The following is a 23,865-nucleotide window of genomic DNA, read 5'->3' as shown; positions in this document are numbered from 1 at the left end:
GTTGATGCTACATTCTTTGCTCTCTCGCCCCCTCTTGCCTCCCAGCGCCCCTCTCCCTCTGTCAGACAGGACAGAACTACCCCATGGGAAGAGCCGTCCGCACATTTGAACTTGACGTTGAAAATAATGATAGTTACCGTTTTGTCAAACATGGACTGTTACCTAACAACATAGTGATAATCTAGGGAGGGGGGGATCGCTACAAGTTAAAAAATCATTGTCTCCACTTTCCAGATGAGGAAACAGTTCAGAAAAGAAAATTCGATGTCCAGCAACACAGCTGAGCCTAAGCTGAAAATGGTCTTTTTGATGGTCTTTCAGATTAACTGTGTTTTATTCACTGTCAGCGACAATCACAGCTTCTGATTACTGATGCTGGGGGGACCTTAAGCAGGAGGACCTGGGGTCCAACCTGTCTTACAGATGAGTAGACAGCAGACTGGGGAGGAGGGGGTTTGCTCACAGTCCCACTGTTGGTCAGTAGCATATGACCCCCAGGCCAGTATTCTATGACCTGTCTCACTCAGCACTCAGTCTGCGGGTCCAGAATCGTGCTGGGACTGGGACACCATACCCCATGTCCCTCGGTCCGTCCCTACCTCATCCTCCAGCTCCATGAAGACTTCACCAGCCGGGGAGAGTGACGCCTGCCTCTCTGCCCTCCAAGCATTGTGTGTGTCCATACTGCTGGGCTGTCGCACATGAACATGCCTGCCTCTGGGCTGGATGTCGCCAAGGCAGGAGAAAGGGTCTCTGTCCCCAAAAGCTCTCTGAGCAGCTGTTCCCACTACCACCCTCCCGCACCAAGTTGTCCTTAAATAACTTACATCACGAAAGCTACGGTTTGGGGCCCCCTTGCCTCCCAGGCTGCAGAAGAGAAAGCCATCCCTAAGGCAGTGCCTAGCACCTGACCCTTGGCACAGCCCTGGTAGTAGTGGCCTTCTGAGTCACTCGGTTCGGTCTCTCTCTTTCTCCCCATCTCTGATGGAGACAAGGAGGTCCTACAAAGCTCTCAGCTCTGTTAGCTTCCTGCAGAAGACAGATGGTTATTCTTCTGCTCCCTGACATCCATGTCATTCCTTTTGGTGCTGCCCATGCTCACTGCCTCCTCCCCCTCTGCCTGGGTATCTCCATCCTCTCTGTGCCCTCACGGACCCTGCAGTACAGCAGCCGAGGGCCCCCACCACGTCCACCTCAACCAGCCGCCTGCTCTCTTCCTTCGCGTTGCTCCCAATTTAAACTCAGCTCTGTATACAAACATAGGCCACATCAAGGGCTCTTCTCATCGGCGGACCATGTCGCGGCATTTTCCTTCTCTTTTCATGATAGCTAACAAATGCATAAATAAACCACCCCCCTCCCAAACTTAGCAGCCTAAAAACAGTAGGAAGCGTGGCGTACCTTCATTGTCTTTGTGGGCCAGGAATCGGGAGCATCCTGGCTGGGCGGTTCTGGCTTAGAGCTGCTGAAGCTTCTGTCATCTATAGGTTTGACCGGAGCTGGCGGATTCACTTCCAGGGTGCTCGTTCACATGGCTGGCAAGCTGGTGCCGGCTGTGGGCAAGAGGCCTCAGTTCCTCTGCACGCAGGCATCTCTCCGCCGAGCTGCCTGAACGTCCTCGGCAGCTGGCTTCCCTCCAGGTGGCAGTGCTTTGGTGATTTAGCCTTGGAAGTCACCCACTGTCACTCATATTCTGCTGGTCATAGGAGCTAGCCCTGATTCAGTGAGGGGGATAGAACTACACAAGGCATGAGGACCCGTAGGTGAGAGTTCCTGGAAGCCTTCTGGGAGGCTGGCTGCCACACCTTTGAAATACATCAAAGGTTAAGTCATCAGTTGACCTAGAAATGCATTTCCTGAATTTCTTTCTCCCTTTCCCCATGAATGGGCATCTAGTATACTTAACTCTTGTTCTAGGGCCATGGAGATAGACAAGGGTCCTTTCCTAGAGGAACTCATAGTCAAGTGAGGGAGACAGTCCCATCGGGAAGCTCTAGAAGAGAGACATGTACACGAAGAACAAGTCACTACCTATCTGGGGGAGTGTGGAACACCTTCACAGCAGAAGGGAAAAATTGCTCAGGGTCTCAAAGGATGAGTAGGGTCTCATTAGATGAAGAAGGGAGGAAGGACTTTGCTCCATGAAGAAGTCTTAGTGCGAGTGGTGGTGGAGAGTTCTGCCAACATAGGGAGCTGCAAATGTGGAAGGTCTTGAGGGCTGTGTCGGGAGTTTGGACTTTTTGCAACAGGAGCCACTGAGGGCTTCAAGCCAGAGGAAGGCATGGGCGGAGCTGTGTGGCACACAGGACGTGACTGGCAGGGACAGAAGGTGCAGGACTCTCGGAGCCGGGCCCACAGGGATGACAGAGAAGGGGTGAATTCCAGGGGGTTTTCTTAGTAGGTACAGCTGACGTGATGTGGTGAGGGGTTGTCTCTCTGGAAGCCGCAGGAGAAGGCCTAAAGGCCATGACTTACCTTTTCACTGTCTCTTCCCCTGGAGCCTTCCTTTCCCAATTCTTGGCTCCTGGTGGGTGACCCAAACCCAGATCTGCTCAGGCCCTGAGCACAAGAGCCCAGCCTTCTCTGTTCTGTTTAGGGTTTGCTCTTGGAGGAACGTGTTCACGTATCAGGGAGGCCACAGGGGCGTCAGGCTCTCTGGCCTAGGACTGAGATTAAGCGTCTTCGGCCACAGACTTCCTTGAGAATCTAGTGAAAGCTACAACCCGCACCTTTGCCTATCCGACTTTGCAAACAATTTCAAGGGGTTCACGGTCCCCTGGGAGTCCATCCTTGGATCTCTGGACCCCAAATGCAAAGCCCTGAGCCTAGGACGAAATTGGAAAATGAAGACGTGTTTGACTCACCAAATGTCTGTTATTTACTTCCTCATTTAATACCACTCCCCGTAATTGGACAGCCCCCGAAAGAGCGACAAACAGGAGGAAGCACTTACCCAGGGATAGTCCCTGGTGGCACCGGCATCACTTGGCGGGTTTATTTTCATTATTATAGTAATTTTCGGGCTGCGGGCTACAATTTTCACTTGCAGCGAGGTATTAAATTGAAATTACCCCAGATGTAATTGTCATATGAAACGATCCTGGACACGTGGAAATGAATGCTTTTTTAAGATGGGGTTTTATTGTCTCTGTGCCAGGGTTTTAGGGCTCTGCCTTGTTAAACACACCAGATTTCCATGTTTGTGTGTGGCAGGAGGTGAGGGGTCAGCCTGGTGCAGTCAACTGGAACTGCCGGCCGAGGACAAGGTGGGGGCTCTGTCCGGGATGGACACAGACCAGGGAGCAGAGCCCAGGACCTGGGGTGGCTTTGTGTGGCTACCAGGAACCTCCATGCATGAATTCGGACATGCGAGAAATCCCACATTTCTGTTCTGCACGTTTACTTAATTTGGATGCGAGCCCAAGTTCCCCTGAGGTGGTAGGAAATTGAACTTCAGTCATTCTGGGAACTTTCCTGCCCTGGGGTCTTAATCTGCACCGTGCAACCAGGTCAGCTCTCCCAGATGCCAGCCATCTGTCTATACCGGCAACCGCCAGTCAGCTGGCCCCTTGGTGCCAGCCCTTTAGATCTGCTTTGCCCCCAAAGGTCTTACCTGTGCTCCTGCCTTTCCTTCCCCAGGTGCACCCTGCTGGTGTACTGTGCGGACCTGCCCCCGACCAGCATTATCATCACCTTCCACAACGAGGCCCGCTCCACCCTGCTCAGAACCATCCGCAGGTAAGACAGCACCCCCCCTATCCATCCATCAGCCCTTCGAGGCCCAGCCCTTGGGAAGACCGGGTCTGCTCACTGGCAGGCTGGCCCTGTGATAAGAATGTCAGGCATGTCCCACTCCATGGAGGTGCTGTCTGATACATGTTATGCATCCATTCTGTCGCTCTTCGTCCTCCTGTGAGGGCAGCTCTTACCCCATTTTATAGGGGGATAGCCAGAGGCCCCAGGTGGTCAGTAACTTGGAGGTCGGTGCCAGCCACAGAGGATCTGGAGCTCTTGCCCTTAACCATCGTGCTAGACTGTCTCTGGAACATGAACTCTAACTTCCACAGCTGACAAGGGAGCCGAGGGGTGACGCTGAGTAAATACCTCACCCCAGCATTGGGCTGGGATTAGAACCTGGGTCTGCCAGGCACTGCAAGTCCCAGTCCACGCCTCTCCACAGCCTCCATGTGGCCAGGAGCCGCAGCACACGGCAGAGCAGCTCGAAGGCAGTGCTGATATTTGCTTTCCCCACTGCGTATCTTCTGTTGCAGCACCAACCCCGCTCTGCCTCTCCACCCACCCTCAGCTCCTAGTCTGGGTCCGCTCTTGCTGTAACAGATGCATCCTTACCTTGGCCTGTGGCCTGCATGAATCTGTGACCTGCAAAAGCCCCAGCGCCAGCTCCCAGCAAACTGCCCTCAGAGCACAGACAGGGCCCTGGAGACCTGGCCCTGGTTGTTTTGCCTCCCTTCCCCATGCCATGTCCCTCCCATAACTCTGGAGCCCTCTCCCCATGCCCACCCTCCCCCCAACACCATCCGGCCCCCCTTCCTCTTTCAAGTCTCCAGCAGCATTGGCATCTTCAAAGGTGGTAATGGCAGCCATCGATCATGAGGTCCCCTCGTGTGCAGACGTGCCTCGGCTCATGCTGTCCGTTGGGGAGGTGGGAGGCCACTGCTGTACCCGCTCTGCAGCTGAGAAAACTGAGACTTGGAAGTGCTGAATCAAAGCCCACTGTTGCTCAGCTAACAGTGGTGAAGCAGGGTTCAAACCCTTGCACTCTGACCTCAGTTCTTAGCAGCCTCTATAGGCAAGGCTGTGGATGGTGGTGGTGTTCAGCATCCCTGATAGAGGTGTTGGGGTCGGCCCTGGGATAAAGTGCCTGCGATACCTCCATGCCCCTGGGACACATGGCCTGCTTGAGCCCATCTCTATCTGGAAGGCAGCGCATCGCATGGTCACCTGATCCCACAGAGAAGGAGGGCCAAGGAGAGGATGACCAAACATGGTGAAATCTCTTGTCATTTCCATCACTAAGCCACACCTTCCTGTGCCTGGCTGTGGGCAGGTAGGGAAGCTCCGGGTGATGGGAGGGAGTCAGCGACAGGCTCGCCCTGATGGCGGGCACCAAGTCTTTGGCGCCACCTGTCACTTATGATGAATGTCTGCCTTGCAGGGTCAGTGCATCCCATAGAAACGCAAGGAGGGAACTGCCCAAGTATGTGTTGATTCCCCCCTGTCTACAGGGGCAACTCTGTCTGCTGCCCAGATGTCCTTGGCAACCCGCTGGCTGCTTCCTTCGGCCAGCTGCTTGCCTTTTCTGCCCTGGCTTCCGTATTCGCCCTCCAGGCCCCCAGGTTTGCATTTGGTTTCCCAACAAGGCTTCAGCTCTTGACCAGAAAATGTCCTGAGTCACTGTCAGGAGTCACTGTGAGTCTCGCAGTAGACTAACAAAGTACCTTTCCGATTTGTAAACCAGTGCAGACATATGGGGGGGAACAGGGGTATGCGGTGATCCGATTTAGCTGAGTCTTTTCTGGTGAAGGGAGAAACATTGTTTCTCAGCCTCTGGGCTGAGCAGGGACATGGTGGAGCGAAGGTGACTACTTTGAAAACACCAGACCACAGCCCCATGGCCATCATGGTCTGCTTGGGCAGGGTAGGCAGGGTTTCTGGAACAAACTATGTCTGCCAGATGTTTCCACGAGGGCACTGGGATCAGCAGGAGTCCTTACCTTCCAGGCTGGCCTCTCTTCTTCTTTCTAGGAGTCCTCTGACACCACGCACCTCCACCCCCTTAACACACACACACGCACATGCACACGCACGCACACACACCAGTAGAGCCTTCCTCTGGACTTCTTACTACAAATCCCTACTCTAGCACTTAATGCATTTTTCCCAGGTGTAATCTTCAGTGAACTCCTTTAGGGCAAGACTGCATCTTATTCACCCCTTACCAAAGCTCCCTGTGGCTCAGTTGCCTGATCAAGAAAATGGGAATAATAACCATAGCTACCGCATAGTGTTGCTTTGGGTTAGACAAGGGACCGAGAACTGTGGCGGGCATAGAGTCGGTGCTTGAGCAGCATTAGCTATCTCCATATCTGCACGGTGAGCGAGCTCTCAAAAGAGGCTGTCGGGTACCTGGGGTCACAAGACCTGGGGTCAAGTAAGTCCTTCCCCTACTGCTTCCTGGCCGTGTGACTTGGGCAGATCACTGACCACATCTGTAAGGATGGAGATGAAAATATCCCTCATGTTTCCAGTTCTACCACATTTCCCACAAGAAGACATTACCTGGAACATTTGGGGGTGTTATCCTGTGGGGCTCCCAGGCTCCCCATAGTTCCCTAACACCGTGTTTATATTCTCAAGGTCACTTGAGGTGCTCTCTGTAGACTCCTCCCTTTCAGCTCTAAGACACAGTTTTTCTTTTCTTCTCGCTGTTCTTTTACAATAGTAATAATGATACTTTATAATAATATCATTACTATTTTAAATGTATGCTGGGCTTTATGGTCTCCAGAACACCTTATGCCTCAGTCCAGTCGGAGTCCCATCCGGAACTGGAACTTTTGAAGTCAGGGGTGCCTGACGTGAACAGAGGCCCAAGGCCACCGGGCTAGGAAGCACAGGAGCCAAGATTCAGGTTTCTGGCTCAAGGGGGGAGGTTGGGAGGCAGCTAAGGGTGTAACCCCGTGCCTCTGTCCACCAGCCTGATGAGCACTGCCCCCAAGGCCCTGGTGCCCTGTGTTCTGAAAGAGGGCTTAGGACCAGCGCATCAGCACCATACTTTTCAGTAGACACCCGTGAAGTGCCAGACCACACACCAAACTCCTGGGCACTTTGCCAGGAGAGCCCATGGACCTACTTCCTGCCTCTGAGGAACTTCTGATATAACACCCAAGTGCGATATATGAAAACAGCAGAATGAGGGTAGAACTGTGTGAACAGACAGGCTTTTATATCATAAGCACGGTGGAAGTGAATTTTAGGGGAGGGGGGGAAGCAAGGAAGATTACTTCTAGAAGTTTCCATGGCCAGGTATTATTTGCCTTGGGATTCTCTTCCTTCCATTCCCTATCTTCATGCACAAATAAATCACCAGCCACTGAGACAGGACTGAATGAGGAGCTCTTCCTATCTCGCTTTGTCATCAGTGAAAGGATCTTCTCTAAAGTATCTTTCATCTTTAATGTTCTAGAATTCTGATGGTTCTGCTGCCAGGCTCTCACAAGGGAAAGACATTCAAGGGGAGGACGGAATGTACCCTCTCCTCCCCCTCCCTCCCCCCAGCACTTGACTAAACCTTCGCCCCTCTGCCTATCCCTGCCCTCGCTCTCTGGCCCCCTGAGTTCCTGAGTTAGCTGGGTGAGGGCTGGGGGCTGGGAGGGTGTACATGAAGGTACTCAGAGCTAGGCAGTGGCATGATGGGGGTGGGTGATGGGGTCAGGGAGAGTCACAACCCAGATCAGTGAGGGGACTTCTTTTCTTAAGGAGACAGAAGCAAGCCCCAAGGAATGGTTTATCTTTATCTGGTATTGCAGTGGGTCCCTGTGTATATGTGAGACCAGAGCTGTCCCCTTCCTTTTGGAGTGTCCTTCAACCCGACACTGCCCGTGGGGGCTCTGGAGCATGCATGATTATACCCTGAATCTCCTTACTGTTGCTTTTTTTTTTCTTTTTTGGTAAAACTCTGGATTTAGAGGGAACAACTTCTTAGGTTAAGGTGGATAAGAAAAGAGACACGGGGCCAGATTTGCCCGCTCTGCTTATACCAGCTGTGTGGCCCTGGGCAAGCTCCTGTACCTCTCTGCCTCAGTTTCCGTTTCTGCAAAACAAGAGCTACCGGTAATAACTGCCTCACACGATGGTGGAGAAGAGTGAGTGGGTTCAGGCAGGGCCTGGCACAGAGGGGTCCTGTACAATGGACAGTGGCAGGGGTCCTGATGCTCTCCCGCCCGGGGATGCAGCAGTGTTGTTACGCAGGGGCTCTCAAACTTGAGCAGGCATCAGAATCCCCTGGAGGGTCCCATCCCCAGGTATTCTAACCCAGTGCGTCTGGCGTGGGGCCCGAGCGTTCGCATTTCTAACAAGTGCCCAGGCAGCACAGATGCTGCTTGCCCTGGGGTCACACTTTGAGAACCAGGATCATCATTATTATCAATAACCTGGATTCTGAAAGCAGCCCCTGGGCCACGCTCCATGCTGAGCACCTTTCAGGCAGCCGAGGAAGTTGTGGTGCTGGAGACTCAGTACCTACTGAAGCTCTCAAGCCAGCAAATGGTGGATATGTAGCTCTAGTACTTGAACCCAAGTCAGCCTGACTCCAGAAGGTCCAGACTCAACGGTCAGCCCGCCTCAGGTCTTCATCCCACTGACATTTAGGGAATGTTGGAGAAACCCTGCCTGCATACAGCACCGTAGAGTTCACAAAGCAATTTCAAATACATTTCCTCATTTCATAAGGCACAAGAGCCTGTGAAGTAGGTCAAGTATTAATATCGCCTGCCTTTACAAGGAAAATGTAATTACAGATGAAAACGAAGGCTGAGAGCGGCCTGGCGTCTTGTTCAGGATGGCACAGCTAGGAAATGCTGGGGGCCTCCCACGCCGTTCACACCGCCGTGCCCGCCGCCTCCCAGGGTGCTCCATGGGGGCCCCCGCCATCAGGGCTCGGCAGGCAGATTGTGGAAGGTGTAGGTAGTTGTTTTCTGCCTAGCTGCCCTCTGGCAGAGAAGTGAGCTGTGTGTAGGAGACTCAGTTCTAGAATAATTCCCAGGCAGGGTGTGATCTGGGCCTGCCAGTGAGGTGAGCACTCACTCCCATTTGGAGGCTGTGTGGAAAGGGCATGGAACACCGTAGTGGGGGACGGGCTTTTCCTAAGCTGGAGGAAAGGGACAGTTGGCTTGGTGGCAGAGGGGCTGGTGAAGCCTCCTGGCGGACGGACTGGGGAGAGCACAGCTCTCCAGGAATGGAGCAAGCAGGGTCTGGGTGGTGGGAATGGCAGCGGTGGTTCAGAAAGGGGGCCCCTGGGGGACCAGCTGGGCCAGGCCGAGCCCCTGGGCTAGACTTGACCTTTCTCTACCAGCCACCCCAGGAGCCCAGAGCACCTGCCACCTCAGGCTCTCCCAATCCAGGGCCACGTTCACGGAGCCCCTGCTATCACTCCAATTGCTCTGATTAGGGGAGCAAAAAACAAGCCAGGTGTTACCAGGAAATGGTCTAATTAGCACTTACTGCTGACGATTTCTGTTTTTTTTTTTTTTTTTCTTTTTTAAACCCTGGACATTTTTTATTCGCTAATCATCTCTCAGTTCAACCAGCCCAGAGCTGCATGCGATTTACCTTTTGATGTTCACAGAAGAGAACTCTTGAATTTCAAAGAGCCGGCAGGGATTTGGGGGGAATCACGTGAAGAAGCTGCAGCCTTAATCAAACCTCATTAGAGGGTATTCTTCAAGCAGGTTTTCCCCCTCTTTCTGCCTCCCTCCCCCCTTCCCTGTCTGAACAGCAGACTGGTCGGTCGTTGGGTTGGCGTGTGTTTTCTTTGGGACTGTCAATTGATCCTGTGTGGTAAGGGTCTCCTCCCGCCACCTCCTGCCCCTCCGTGTCCCCACCTCCCAACAGCCAGCTCAGGGCTTGGAGTCGGGGTTGCTCTCTCACCTTCTACCAGTTGCCATGGTGAGAATTAAGGCTACATAAATAAAAGTAGCTCCAGGCAAAGTTCTCCTCCTGGAGAGTCTCTGCATCCTGCTTAGACAGGGCGGCTCACCAGAAACAGGGCTCAGATTGGCCCTCCTGAGAGGAGGGACTCACACAGTGACCTCCCCCAGCACCAGCTGAACCCCCTCCCCAACACGCACCAGGCCATGGGCACCCTCCAGTGAGTGGTGTGGCCCCGAGGGTGTCTGAGGAACTGCGTGGTTTGGGGTGTTCAGAAGTGGAATATGGCCCGACACCCTGAGGGAACCCAGAAATCCAGCCTTGCCCTGTGAGTGCACATCAGCAGCACAGACCAGCACATGAAGTCAATCCCAGAATTGTTCCTGCCGCACAAAAATAGTGCCAGACAACTACTCCGAGCCAGACTTTGTGCTAAATGCTCTATAAAAATTTTCTCTCGAACTCTCCCAGTGGCCCTGTGAAATAGGTACTACTGTTCTTATTCCCATTTTACAGATGGGGCCACTTACTGCACAGAGCAGTAAGGTAACTTGCCCAAGATCACACAGCTTGTAGTAAATAGCTCCTAGACTCTGAGCATCTGGCAGGCAGAGCTGATGTTCCTCATATACCCAATGCAATGCTGAGCACATAGTAGGTGTGCAGTACCCATCCCTGGAGGGAATGACGGGCCATGGCTCTGAGCTGGCTTCTGGCAGCACAGTACTGACAAGGACCCTGATCCCCTGGGCTAGACTTGACCTTTCTGCCCAGAGGGGCCAGCAAAAACCAACCCTCAGAGTTAGGCATGATAGAAGCCTCAGGAAGCCGAAGCCATCCGTTCTCACTGAGTAGCTGGAAAGCTCTTAGGGGAGGAAGTACATTGAACTGGTCCTTGCGACAGAGAAGGGGCATATCAGGCCATGGCAGTGTGGCAGACCCAGCTCTCGGTTACAAACCAGCAGGATGTCACCCGATAAGGGCCCTAGGCGAGAGGAGGCTGGAAATGGGGTCCGTCTCCAGACAGTGAAGAGCGTGCTGAGGATTTGGGTCTAGACAGTGAAGGTTTTGTCAACTTAACTTGTTTGCATTGGTGAGGAAAGTCGCATGATGAGACGTCAGCTCCGGGCTTCAGAAAGCTCACTCTGGAGGCCCCCAGAGGACAGCCCAGGCAGGTCATGGCTGCTGCAAAAAATCCAGCAAGAGAGGTTGAACCAGGACAGAAGTGGAAGACGTGGAAGTGGTTTGAGCGACCTTTTCTAGCGGGACCAGCAAGTCTTGGTCACTGACTTGGTGTGGGGTCTCGGGATATCACTGAGGAGAACTCCTGGGTTTCTGTCTGGGTGCTGGGTGGGTGCGGTGGCATTCACTAGGGGAAAGCAGGGCTGTATCCCAGGGGCGCACAGGGGAGCGGCGTGACTGCATAAGCCCTTTGGTTGCTCCCAGTTTTCATTCCTCAAATGCAGTGGTGTCTATTTAAAGCTCGGGTTAGTGCATACGTTTAACTACCAGAAGTCCTAATTATCTCCCGTCCTTCCGCCTCACAGCGTACTGAACCGCACTCCTATGAATCTGATCCAGGAAATCATACTGGTGGATGACTTCAGCAATGACCGTGAGTATCAGTGCTCCCTTGCTCTGGAGACACAGGTTTCTATTCCCTGCCCACGGTTCTCTGGGGATAGAGGGAAGCCTAGGCTTGTAGCAGGTATAGAAGACTTCAAGTGTTGATGTGGGGCTCAGGAGGGAGATAAACCTTACGTTTAAAAACAATTTGTTGGGTCCTCTGCTGTGGGTCTTTGAGGACCTACACAGTATATTTAGTCGATCCTTGATTGGGTTGGGGTGTGTGTGTGTGTGTGTGTGTGTGTGTGTGTGTGTGTGTTTGTGTGTGTGTACGTGTGCACATGGAGGTGTGCACACACATGTATGTCACTGTCCCCTATCCTGGACATAGAAAACTTCAGAGAATTGACCCTGGGACCCAGAGCAGTTTCCATCACTTGGGGTCCCTGACTCGTATCTGTGACAATCTGCTAGCCTGAGCACAGGCTGCAGCACCCTCTCCTTGCATTCCTGGGGGGGGGGGGGGGCGGGGGGGGGGCTCTGCAGGGTGCCGTGTGGGGCATCCCATCACCTGGCCATGATGCAGTGAGCAGCTGCCCTCTGACCCTCCAGCCATTGGTCATCACTGTTTCCAAGTTGTCCTATCAAAGAACCTGGGTCACCCCCCCCCCAATATCTTCTTGCCCCCAGAAGAGCATGCAGGTGTCCTCAGACATGTGTATATTGAGTTTGATGGGTACGACAGTTGGGGAAGCATCCTCAGACTTCAAGGGTTGGTAGTGCCGCCTCCTATGAGAGCCATCATCCCAGCATCCTGGGTGCAGTTCCAGGCAGAGCCACCTCTTTCCGGTGACAAACCAGGGGAAGCAGGCAATGGCCCTGGGAACAGCTCCAAGTCCTAGGAGAGTAGAATCTGTCCCCCCGAGTGCCCATGCTGGCAGCTGGCTTAGGAACCACTACCACCCTGGGGTCTGCTGCGGGAAGGCTATCACCTACACCCACCGCACGGCCTCAGAACCCTGGGAGTAATGCATACGTGAGTTGTGCACTGGGTCCAGAACAATAAGATCGGACTCTCAGTACTTAAACTTGGTGAGCTGATCTCCCTTCCCTAGTGAGGAAGCAGTTGGAGGTGGGGAGAAACTCGTCCTGCCAGGTCACCTGGCACTGGAGCCTGAGGAGGGTATGCTGCTGGGTTCACTCAGAAGTGGAGCAGCTTCGTGGTTAGAGCACAGACGGAGCCAGACTGCCCAGCTTCAAATCCTAGACCTATCACTTACTCAATCACTGGCTACGTACCTCAGGCAAATTAGTAACTTCCACGTGCCTTGCTTTCCTTGACTGTAAATGGAGATCATTATAATTATACAGTTTATGTAAGGATTTAAATGTGTTAACACGGGGCGCCTGGGCGGCTCAGTTGGTTAAGCACATGACTTCAGCTCAGGTCATGATCTCACGGTTCGTGGATTTGAGCCCCGCATCCGGCTCTGTGCTGACAGCTCAGAGCCTGGAGCCTGCTTCTGATTCAGTGTCTCCCTTTTCTCTCTGCCCCTCCCCTGCTCGCTCTCTCCCTCTCCCCCCCCCCTCAAAAATAAATAAACATTAAAAAATAAAGTCAAGTAAATGTGTTCACACATTCAAAGTGCTTGGAACAGTACTTGGCCCAGAGGAAGCTTCTATGAGTCTCTGTTGTCACTCTATAGAGTCCAGAGCCAAAGAGAGGCTAAGGGTGGTAAAACAGTGAAGCAAAACCAACACGATGGGGTCTCAATGTGGAGTTCAGAGACTTGGTGGGTAAGGGAAGCAATGGGGCAGGCAGGCAAGCCAGAGGACAGGTCTGGGGTGATGCTGAAGACCGGGTCTCCTGCCCATCCCGGCACATTCCCCTGCATGGTAGAGAGAGAGGTAAGCCAGTTCTGTGATGGGATACACTGGACAGATCATTTGACAGAAAAGGTCTCCAGTATCAGACAGGAAATGCCACAATTCATCTCATCCATTGTGTGGTCTCCCAGCAGCTTTTGCTAGACCCCACTAGAGTGAGCAAGAGTCTCGTCTCATGCTTTTCATGGTCTATAGAAACGGAGAAGAGTCTCCAGGTGGCCATCCCAAGAATTCCCATCTGGAAGTGCTTGCCAGCAAGCATACAGGTACTACTATGTGACCCGCTCCAAAGAGGCCTCCCTTGAGGCCACTTTGCATGGACTGGGCCATGTTTGTATATTGATAGAAGCAATCAGTCAGCCTCATCCAAAACCCACAAACACCCTGGGGTCAGGACAGGACTATGCGGCTGGGGGCAGGGACAGTAGGTAGGGCTGCCTTACTTACCTACTCTTTGGGTTCACCTCCACCCCAGGGCATTCACCCCGCGTCACCTTCTGTCTTCACAGCTGATGACTGCAGTCAACTCATCAAGTTGCCCAAGGTGAAATGCATCCGCAACACAGAGCGGCAAGGTAGGTCCGTGCAGCTGGGCAGGACCTTGGAGCGTGAATGTCGGGGATTGGGGTGTGTATGTGCATCTGGGTGTATGTTCAGTGTGCAGGGGGTGTCCTGTGGCTCCCCCCGCGAGCTTGCCGGAAGATGGAAGGACGGGGGCATCCACTTGCCCGTTTGTCCCCACTGCAGGTCTGGTCCGGTCCCGGATCCGGGGCGCCAGTGTTGCCCAGGGCACCACTCTGACCTTCCTTGACAGCCACTGTGAAGTGAACAGAGACTGGCTTCAGCCCCTGCTGCACAGAGTCAAAGAGGTGAGTGAGGCTGACTGAGGCCAGGATTCCACAGCCCCCACCTCTTGGCTCTCTCAGGCCAGTACTTCACATATGCCCCCCAGGCCCTCTGGGAGGGGGGGTGGGACAGATTGCTGTCCCCTCATTAGAGATGGAGAAGCTGAGGTAGAGCGGCCTGCCCACGGTCACACGGCAGGGCAAGGCCCGGGGACCAGTTCTTTGTATCACACTGTGACCCACGGCAGGCCCGCAAATGGGGCTGCCAACGGCAGCTGATACATGACGCGTGCAGTTTCCTGGGCAAGAGAACTGCCCAGAACTATTTCTTCCAGACAGTAGAAGGTTCCAGAAAGGGAGCCCTGATGAGTGCCTTTTGTGAGAAGAAGGCAGCAGACTTTCACTGGGCCTTGTCACCCAATTCCTGAGGCTTCTGTCTTTCCTCCAGCCGTGCATCACCCTTGCCCACAGGCCAAGGCAGGTGGGCAGGATGCTGAGAAACCTTTATTCCTTGCCTCTGTCTGCCTTTAGATTACTCTGGAATTCTGTAAGTTTCTTCTATGTCTCGGTTACTCCTTTTGAAAGTATGAAAAAAAAAAAAACAACTTTCTTTAATGTTCCCATTGGTATTTTATATTCCCTGAAGTCCGCCCACCCCCATCCTGATCTACAGAAGTCACCAGAAGGTACCAGCATCAGTGCTTAGCATTGCTGCCCTTCATTTTCTGCCTGAGTTGACTCCCACGGCCACGCTGTGCAGTACGAGGTCCGTTACTTTTCACATACCCATTTCACAGACGAGGACACAGTGTCGGGGGAATTATGTGACCTGGGCTGATATTCCCTGGCCAGCGCCACCTGCACCAGAGCCCTCCGTGTTGCCTCCACACCATCTTCCCTGTGCAAAATGACAGGGTTGAGGCTGAAAGAATTGGGATGTGTGAACCACTCTGAAAAGTGGGAAATCCTTCCCGGCTTCGTTCGTCCCAACGAGAGCACCTCGGTGGCCTTGCAGAGTTCTCACACGTGGGCCCAGAGGTTAATACCCATCCTGTGAGCACCTTCCCTGAGACTGGGAGAGATCAGAACTTAGCGCTGTTTAAGAAAATGCTCTCTCCCCTTTTTTTCTGGCAAAATCCCGCTGAAGAGGTCTGGACTGAGAAATAGTAGGTTATGAACAGACCCTTTAATTTCAGGGCTTTGCCTGGCCCTGGAGGCCCTTCCAGATCCTACCGGTCACAGAGGTGAGGGGGGCGGGGATGATGCTGAAAGTACCAACCCTCTAATCAAGTGGTTGGTTCCCCAGCTGACCGGTCATCTCATTAGCATAAACTCAGTTTCCATGAAAGGGGATTACTATGAATAACTGTCCCCCCATCTCTCAGGAAATCCCAAGGGTTTTAGAATCTCTTAGTGAAATAGGGGCGCCTGGGTGGCTCAGTCAGTCAGGTCATGATCTCATGGTCCATGAGTTCGAGCCATGTAGGGCTCTGTGCTCCCAGCTCAGAGCCTGGAGCCTGCTTTGGATTCTGTGTCTCCTTCTCTCTCTGCCCCTCCCTCTCTCCCTCTCTCTCTCTCTCTCTCTCTCAAACATACATAAACATCAAAAAAATTAGAAAAAAAAAAGAAGCTCTTGTGCAGTGAACCAAGATCAAAAGCCAGGTATATATTTCTTCTTATATCACAATATCACAGTGTACCACATTTTTTAATTAAGTTTTTCATTTTAATTCAATTATAGTTAACATAGAGTGTTATATTAATTTCAGGTGTACAATATAGTGATTCAGCAATTCTGTGCATTACTCAAGGCTCATCATGATAAGTGTGCTCTTAATTCCTTCTTCTATTTCCCCCATCCCCCCCCCCCCCACCTCCCATCTGGTAGCCATCAGTGTAGCATGTACCCTGTAGTTAAGACTCTGTTTCCTGGTTTGTCTCTCTTTTTTCCCTTTGCTCCTTTGTCTTGTGTCTTAAATTCCACATTTGAGTGAAAGCACATGGTATTTGTCTTTCTCCAACTGGGTTATTTCGCTTAATGTAATATACTCTAGATCCATCCACGTTGTTGCCAATGGCAAAATTTCGTTCTTTTTATGACTGAGTAATATTCCATTGTATGTATACAGCATATCTTCTTTATCCATTCATCAATCAGTGGACATTTAGGCTGTTTCCATAGTTGGGCTGTTGTAAATAATTCTGCAGTAAGCATTGGGGTGCATGTATCCCTTTGAATTGGTGTTTTTGTATTTTGAATACCTAGTAGTGTGATTACTGGATCGTAGGGCAGTTCTATTTTTAACTTTTTGAGGAACCTCCATTCCCTTTTCCAGAGTGGCTGTACCAGTTTGCATTCCCACCAACAGTGCATGAAGGCTCCCGTTTGTTTCTCCACATCCTCACCAACAATTGTTTTTTGTATTTTTAATTTTAGTCATTCTGACAGGTGTGAGGTGATACCTCATTGTGGTTTTTACTTGCATTTCCCTGGTGAGAGTGATGTTGAACATTTTTGTATGTGTCTGTGAGCCATCTGTATGTCTTCTTTGGAAGAATGTCTGTCTATTCAGGTCCTCTGCCCGTTTTTTAGTTGATTGGGTTTTTTTGTTTGTTTCTTTTTTTTTTTTTTTTTTTTTTGGTGTTGAGTTTTAAAGTTCTTTATATATTTTGAATACTAACACTTTATCAGGGAGGTCATTTGCAAATATCTTCTCCCATTCAGTAGCTTGTCTTTGAGTTCTGTTGATTGTTTCTTTTGCTGTGCAGAGGCTTTTTATTTTGATGTAGTTCCAATAGTTTATTTTTGCTTTTGTTTTCCTTGCCTCGGGAGACATATCTAGAAGAAAGTTGCTATGTCCAGTGTCAGAGAAATTACTGCCTGCGTACCACATTTTGTTTATTCGTTCCTCTGCTAATGGACATTTGGGTTGTTTCCATCTTTTTACTATTGTGAATAGTGCTGCTGTGAACATTAGTATGCAAGTTTGAGTGCCTGCTTCTAATTCTTTGGGGTGATACCAACGAGTGGAATTGTGGGATCATGTGGCGGTTCAGTGTTTGATCTATAGGACCCCCCCCAGGCTAATGTGGCCCTGCAGGATATGTTAGGGGGCCTTGCTTTCCTCAGACAACCTTAATGAACCCTTTCCACCCCAGTGCCTATGAGGCCATCGCAGAAGCCCTTTCTGAAAAATGCTCTCATTTTTGCATCCCTGGTCAGCCTCACCTGCAGGGCAGAGAAGCCTTCATCGTTTCTTCCTCCTGTGTGTGAGTGCTCCTTGCCACCCAGTGCTCCTCCTGTGGCAGTCACTTGGCCCCAAATAGAGCTCATCCTCCCAGGCTGAGCTCTGGATCCCCACCGCTTTCTGATCTAAAGCTTTGGGTAGCAGGGGACTGGCCGGACAAACCCTGGGGCCGTGGTCTGGCTCTGCCCCTTGCGGAGCACCACAGCAGCCTCTGTGGGCTGCAGAGGTTTTCTCCAGACCCTGGCTCTTGTTGCTAGAACATTCCACTGAGACATCCCTTCCAGGACAGGGATGTGGGCGTGTGTCAGCCTGTGTTTCCACACGTCTTTGTATTGTGTCTCGTCTCAGAGTAAAACGTGATTTGATCTTGTGAGTAGAAGTGGAAATTTTAAGCTGTAATTGGAGTTGGGGATTTTCAAAAATAGAAAGAGATAAGAGAGAGGCCGAGTTTGGGCTGTCAGAAACCGTCCTCAGCTGGTCTTTTCCACAAGGAACTCTCTCGCGTCCCGTCTCCTCCCTTCAGCTACACGATGATACTTGAAACAAGCACCAGGTTGGTTTTAATTCTTTTAACAGAAGCCTCTTTCTCCCCGCTCCTTATCTACATATCTCTTCAGTAGGAAAAAAGATTTTAAGAAATTTCAATCCCTTTAGCATTTGGTAAATTTATGTAAATAATGGCTTACATATGCTTCAAAGCCTCTCACACGCCTCCCTCTCTTCTTCCACCCAAAAGCCCTGTTAGGAAGGCAAGATGGTTTGGCAAATAATAATTTGTCTTCACTTTATAGATGAAGAAACAGTTCCTCAGCGTGTGCTGGTTTGCTTAAGGTGACGTGAATTCTAGATAGCAGCGTCAGAACGAGAACCCAGGTCTTCTGTCCCCTCCTCGAGGACCCCTTCCTTCTCCCCCACCCCGCCCCTCCAGCCTACCTTAGGGGCTCCGTCATCACCCTCCAGTGCCCGTCCTCTGTCTTCCCTAGACTGTGAGGCCGTATCCATCTTTCCATCTGCCACAATTCCTAAACCATAAGAGGTGCTCAGTAAAGCTGGTTCACCAAGTGAGTGACTGATCTCTCTAGCTTTCTGAGTGCCCATTCACAGTGTAATTTTAGTTACATGAATGGGTGGAGGAAGGAGAGGTGTACCGCACAGGTGATCGATGGCCATTGGCTGGTGCATTCAGCCTCTGTCATTGCTGCCAATGGACTTGGGGGGGGGGGGGAGACGGGGTCCAGGCCATGGGCCTGCCAGTGACTCCTCCAGCTGCCTGCTTAAGCCTACCTGTGGGCCTAGCCTTGAAGACCAGCCAACTGGAGCTCACGGGCCAGCACCTGTGGTGGCTTTGGGTATCTTTACCGGAAGTCCTTCCATCCCTGAGCCTGTAGGAGGAGAGGCCATTTTTCTCAACTGTAACTGACCCATCCGCTTTGCTACCAGCCATCGACATAGTACCCTCAGAGCGAGTTAACAGCCAGCCTCTTGAGCCAACGCTGATGAACACCTGCTGCCCAGCAGGCCGTGGGCTGGGGCTGAGTGCTGCGCAAGTGGAGCAGTTACTGACCCCCAGAGTCACTCAGATTTGCGTCCTGGCTTTAAGGGTCACGTGTAAAGTCTCCTGCAGCCTCTTTTTAAGGACATGGCTTCACACACCACTGAGCCCCAAATATCCCTCATTACCCACCTGGTCTCCATGACTCTAAGCAGACACCACATATGAACTATGATAGGAGTAATAGAAGGGCAGAAGCCCTTGGAACGTACAGGGACAGTGCATCAGAGCTGACGCACCCTGGAGGCGGAGCCCCTGGGTGGCTTCTGGGGAAGGCTGTGGCCCAGGCAAGCAACCAGCATTTTCCCAGGCAAGCAACCAGCATTTTATTTTGCATTTCAATTTCCAAATATTGAGGAGAGATTTGAAACACCAGGATTGCGGTGTGGGGGTCCCCAGACCACCCGCAGATTCAGTAATTCACTAGAAGGACTTGGAACTTAGCAAAACTATTATATTCATGATTACTGTTTCGTGTAGCAAATGGATATAGGTTAAACTCAGCAGTGGGAACAGGTGCATAGAGAGTTCCAGGCACAAGCTTCTAGTTGACCTCTTTCAGTGGGATTATACACATGGCACTCACTTCTCCCAGCAGGGATGTATAACAACATGTACAGAGCATTTCGGAACAGGAAGCCCACCCAAGCCTTGGTGTCTGGGCTTTTTGTTGGGGGTCAGTCACCTAGATGTGGCTGACCACCCTCCGCCCCATGGTCTCCATGCCCCTCCGAAGGTCAGGTTGAGTTGGTACCACACGACCCAAGGCCCTCATCATAAGTCACACTATTAGCATAGACTGTCTGGTATATCTCAAATCTCCCAGGGAAACAGGGACACTCTTCTAGGCAGGGCATTCTGAGGGCTTAGGAGTTACTGCCCAGAAGCTGGGCAAGGGCCAAACATATCTCCAGGCAAGATTAATTCTCTGCTGCACAAGCATTGACATAAGGACTTAGTGAAGCTGTAAAGACCCAAACACTCAACAAGCCAAGGCAAAATGAGGACTTTGTCAGACTCACAGAAGAAGTTCAGTCTCCGAACTTCTGCAACCATGTCAGAATTCAAGTCGCAAGGATGTCTTTGAGGTTGTGTCCATGGGGAGGTATTGGTGTGGATGGCCGTGCGTGGGCATGTGGTGCGTGTGCACACTCAGAGATGCACAGTGACGGAGCCTGAGTGGTGCCTGGAGAGCAGTGGCAGCTGGGCAGGTGCTGTGTCGACTGTGGAAGGAGCATCTGTGCGCGGCCCAGAAGTAGAAGCAATGCATTGAAAATGAGCATTTCTTTCCACATGGGCCCCTTGCCTTCCGAGGTACCTTGTCACTGTCAGGATGAGTCACACGTGCAAGCTGAGGGCCAAATGAAGTCTGTGAACATAAAAGCAGGCACCTGGTGAGTCCGAGCTTAAAATAAGGAGACAGCCTCATCTGGGAGAGAGATTGAACTAGGAAATGAAATGGCGACAAGGAGAAGCAGAGGTTCCTGCCTGTGCCAGCAGGTGGTAGGTGTGGAGGGTTGGAGATGTGGTCCCGCCTGATTTCCCCGACCTGCTGGCTCTCCCAGGCTGCTTGGTTTCCATTTGGCTGTGGAGTCTCCATGTTCACATCTCCTTTACCCTGCCCCCAGCTTCCCCTCCCGCAAGCCAGGTACAGGGTGTTCACCCAGAGCAGGGAAGGCTTTAAAAATATATGCAGCACCTTGACAGCCCCCAGGAGCTGGTGCCTCTGTCTTGCATATTTTGAGAATGTTTCCTGGATGACTTTGATGCCTATAGACAGGGGAGCCTGAGGGATACAGCAAACGAGGAAGCCGGAAAGGGAGATACAGGCCTGGTTTTGATGGTCTCGAATGCCAGGCTAAGGAGTTGGAACCTTATCTTGCAGGCAGTTCAGGTTTTTAGCTCTTGAGCCGCACAGTGAGATTTTCACATCGTAATGACAATTTCGGTGGCCGCCGAAGGGAAGACAGTGGGATAAGGTAGGAGTCCACTGCGGTACGCCAGGCGTGAGGGGGGAAAAATGGAGGCAGGACACACTCAGACGAGCAGTTTCAGAGTTAGATTCGACGGGTGATGGGCAGAGGCGAAGCTTTCTGCTTTGTGCTGGGGAGACGGAGGGATACGCGATGGTTCTGTTAGCAGAAATAGGCAACCGAGGGAAAGGAGCATGTTTGGGGACAAGATGATGAAGCCATCACTGAAAGCCCATGGGGCATCCACGGAGGTGGCCAGTGGCATACTGGATCTGAGTCTGGAAGGAAGGGGGTGAGTCAGGGCTGGAGGCACCGATCTGTGACCATCACAAGTGACACCTGAAGTTAGGAATGTCTAGAGATGCTATTCGTAAATGTAGGCATAGAATGAAGGTATTTGGAAATTCCAAAGTGCTTTTCCTGTGGGTGTGTGGCTTCTTTTCATGGGACTGCAGGTAGAGGTCACCTTCCGGGCTGGCTGTGGCCTCTGCCTCCTGAGACCCCACTTATGGTGAAGGACTTTTAGAGCCCCCTTCTTCCTGCTTTCCCCCTTCTTCATGTGCATCCCTCTCCAGCTGGCCCCTGCCGTGTCCCCACCATGCTCCGAAGGCCACTGTGGCTGAGAAGGACTCCAGGAGTCAAAGAAAGGCTCCTGGCATTTTAGGCGATGGAACCAGAGAGGTCACGGTACCCCATTTTCTAGATGAGAAAATTAAGATCCAGAGCTGGCAGTGCTTAGTCAAGGCCACAAAACCAGCCTGGCGTTACCAGGGCGAGGCTCTGCCAAGCTCACTGATTCCCAGCCCGGCTCCTTGGCACCACAGGCTGAGCCCGGAGTCTGCTGTCTTCCAGGACTACACGCGGGTGGTGTGCCCCGTGATTGACATCATCAGCTTGGACAACTTCAACTACATCGAGTCCGCCGCGGAGCTCAGGGGTGGTGAGTAGGGCCAGCACCCCTCCTCAGCAAGGACTCGCTGCTCCTCCTGGTTGTTGCATTCAAGGGGGAAAGTGGGAGAAGCGTCTGCTGGTGGTTTGTCTGGAGCGTCCGGCCCTGAGTCCTATAATGCTGGTGGCTCCGTTGTGGCCTTACCACTGAGGCCACGAATGGAACAGCCAAGGGAGTGTGTAGGATGATGCCTCCAGCCCCCAGAGCCCTGGCTCTGATATGGGCTCGCTCTGGGACCTGAGAACAGGACGGAGGCAAGGACCCCCCAGCTAGGCAGGGCCTGACTTGTTCTGTCACCTCAGCACTGGTCGCCATGCTCTCTCTGAGGCCCACCAAGGTTCTGCTCAGGGCCTAGTGCTGGTTCCCCAAAACTGATCTGAGGTAGCTCAGCCCCTTACAAAAACCTCCTGGCGCCTCCCCAATGCTCCTGGCCAAGGGCCACGCCCATAACTACCCATCCTGTCCCCCTTGGACTCTGTCGCAAATGACTCTATCGTCTGCCCTTTATCCTCGAACTGCCCAGCAGAGAAGGCTCAGAGAGGCAGTAGGAGGTAGAGAAAGAGAAGCTGTGGGAGGGACATCTGGCGGCCTTCTTGCTGACCAGCCTGGGACCAGCTTCCCCGGATGCATTCATGAGCTTCCAGAAAAGGGACACGTTGCGCAGGCTCTGAAGGGACACGTGAGAGACCAAATCAAGCGACTCGGTGCTGTGTTCCAGGGTTTGACTGGAGTCTCCACTTCCAGTGGGAGCAGCTCTCCCCAGAGCAGAAGGCTCGGCGCCTGGACCCCACCGAGCCCATCAGGTAAGTCAGGGCAGGGGTGGCTGGGCAGATCTGTCACCACTCGGTCCTTCCCGCTGCCGCAGAGTGTAGGAGGCATTTCACATTGGATGCTCAGGACTGGGAAGAGACCAGGAGAACCCTTGCCAGGCCAGCCCCCCTCTCCCCTTACGTCAGGAGTTTCTGTCTTCAAGGAGATGTCTCCTTGAGGGGACAGGGGTCTGGTAAGGCCTGTGCTGAGGAGCTGTTCGGTGTCACCCTTCCCACACTAGCGCCTCGTACTTACACTTCCCGCGAAACGTTGGGAAGTTGGGACCAGATGGTCCTGTTTGAGCCTCTGACTGGGGAAAAGATGGTTCCTTAGGGCCAGAGCTGAGCTACCAGGCAGGATTCAGCCCGGGAAAGGTCAGGTCAGCAGTGCTGTAAGCAGAGGCTGATCTTGAGGCCTGGCCACTGCTGCTTGTTAACAAACACGTCTGGGGCGCCTGGGTGGCTCAATCAGCTAGACGTCTGACTCTGGCTCAGGTCACGATCTCACAGTTCATGAGTTCTAGCCCCGCATCGGGCTCTGTGCTGTCAATGCAGAACCCGCTTTGATTCTTTGTCTCCCTCACTCTCTGCCCCTCCCCAACTTGCGTGCATGCACTCTTTCTCTCCCTCAAAATAAAATATATACAAACAAACAAACACACATCTGCTGTGTCCTGTCTGAGAATGAGATGGTGGCATCAACTCCAGGCTCTTTTGCGGGCGTTCTCTCCTCAGGCCCCTGCTACGATTCGCTGCACATGGTGGCAGGATGGCCGCCTGGGGCCCGGGACCTGTCACGGGGCCGGGGGTAGAACAGAGCATGGTGTCCACCCAGCAGGGAGCCTGTGTCCTGAGCACTGAGAACGTATGGTGTGGGTGTTCCTACCTAAGGCTGGTGCACGTGTCCCAGACCTGTTGGGGAATCTCCAAGCTGACAGCTGTCTGCTTCAGGTGGGGTGTCAGGAGGATAAAAGTGCTTGGAGAAATACAGACAAGACCACTAGGATGCAGTTTCTCTGGCCGGTAACTTAGGGATGCCCCACATTCTTCATGGGCATCTCCGTATCTCTGGACCTGCCATAGAGTAAACGTTTGCTCACTTGCACTGAATTAACTTAAGAACATAAGTCAGATTGTGAACCAAGGAGCTATGAAGAGCCAAATGGGGACACTCCAGAGAGACGTGTGTGTTCAGGAGAGCTCTACCAGGGACCTCTGTCTCACCTACCTGCCGGCCTCTCCTCCCTCCTCCTCCAGCTGTCATAATCTGGAGTGATGCCAAGAGGGAGATTGGAGCCAGATGGCATGCTTGCTAATGCCTTTTCTTTCTTTCTTTCTTTCTTTCTTTCTTTCTTTCTTTCTTTCTT

The 23,865-nt window shown here is 52.3% G+C and overlaps 1 protein-coding gene across 6 annotated transcripts in view; it reads left to right on the top strand.

The window, feature by feature from the left end:
• Nucleotides 1-23,865, top strand: part of GALNT14 (polypeptide N-acetylgalactosaminyltransferase 14) — a 214,385-nt gene that overhangs the window by 157,175 nt on the left and 33,345 nt on the right. For all 6 annotated transcript variants that reach the window (XM_040496432.1, XM_040496430.1, XM_040496436.1 and 3 more), the window contains exons 3-8: nucleotides 3,640-3,738; nucleotides 11,217-11,284; nucleotides 13,632-13,697; nucleotides 13,870-13,991; nucleotides 21,593-21,680; nucleotides 22,408-22,492. In XM_040496432.1, coding sequence (XP_040352366.1) covers nucleotides 3,640-3,738; nucleotides 11,217-11,284; nucleotides 13,632-13,697; nucleotides 13,870-13,991; nucleotides 21,593-21,680; nucleotides 22,408-22,492 — 528 coding nt within the window. The remainder of the gene's footprint in view (nucleotides 1-3,639; nucleotides 3,739-11,216; nucleotides 11,285-13,631; nucleotides 13,698-13,869; nucleotides 13,992-21,592; nucleotides 21,681-22,407; nucleotides 22,493-23,865) is intronic.

This window comes from Herpailurus yagouaroundi, unplaced genomic scaffold, assembly GCF_014898765.1.
Source record: "Herpailurus yagouaroundi ecotype Mexico unplaced genomic scaffold, PumYag 188, whole genome shotgun sequence".
Classification (NCBI taxonomy): Eukaryota; Metazoa; Chordata; class Mammalia; order Carnivora; family Felidae; genus Herpailurus; species Herpailurus yagouaroundi.
Note: the sequence above shows the minus strand (reverse complement) of the source record. Positions and strands in the feature narration are given on the sequence as shown.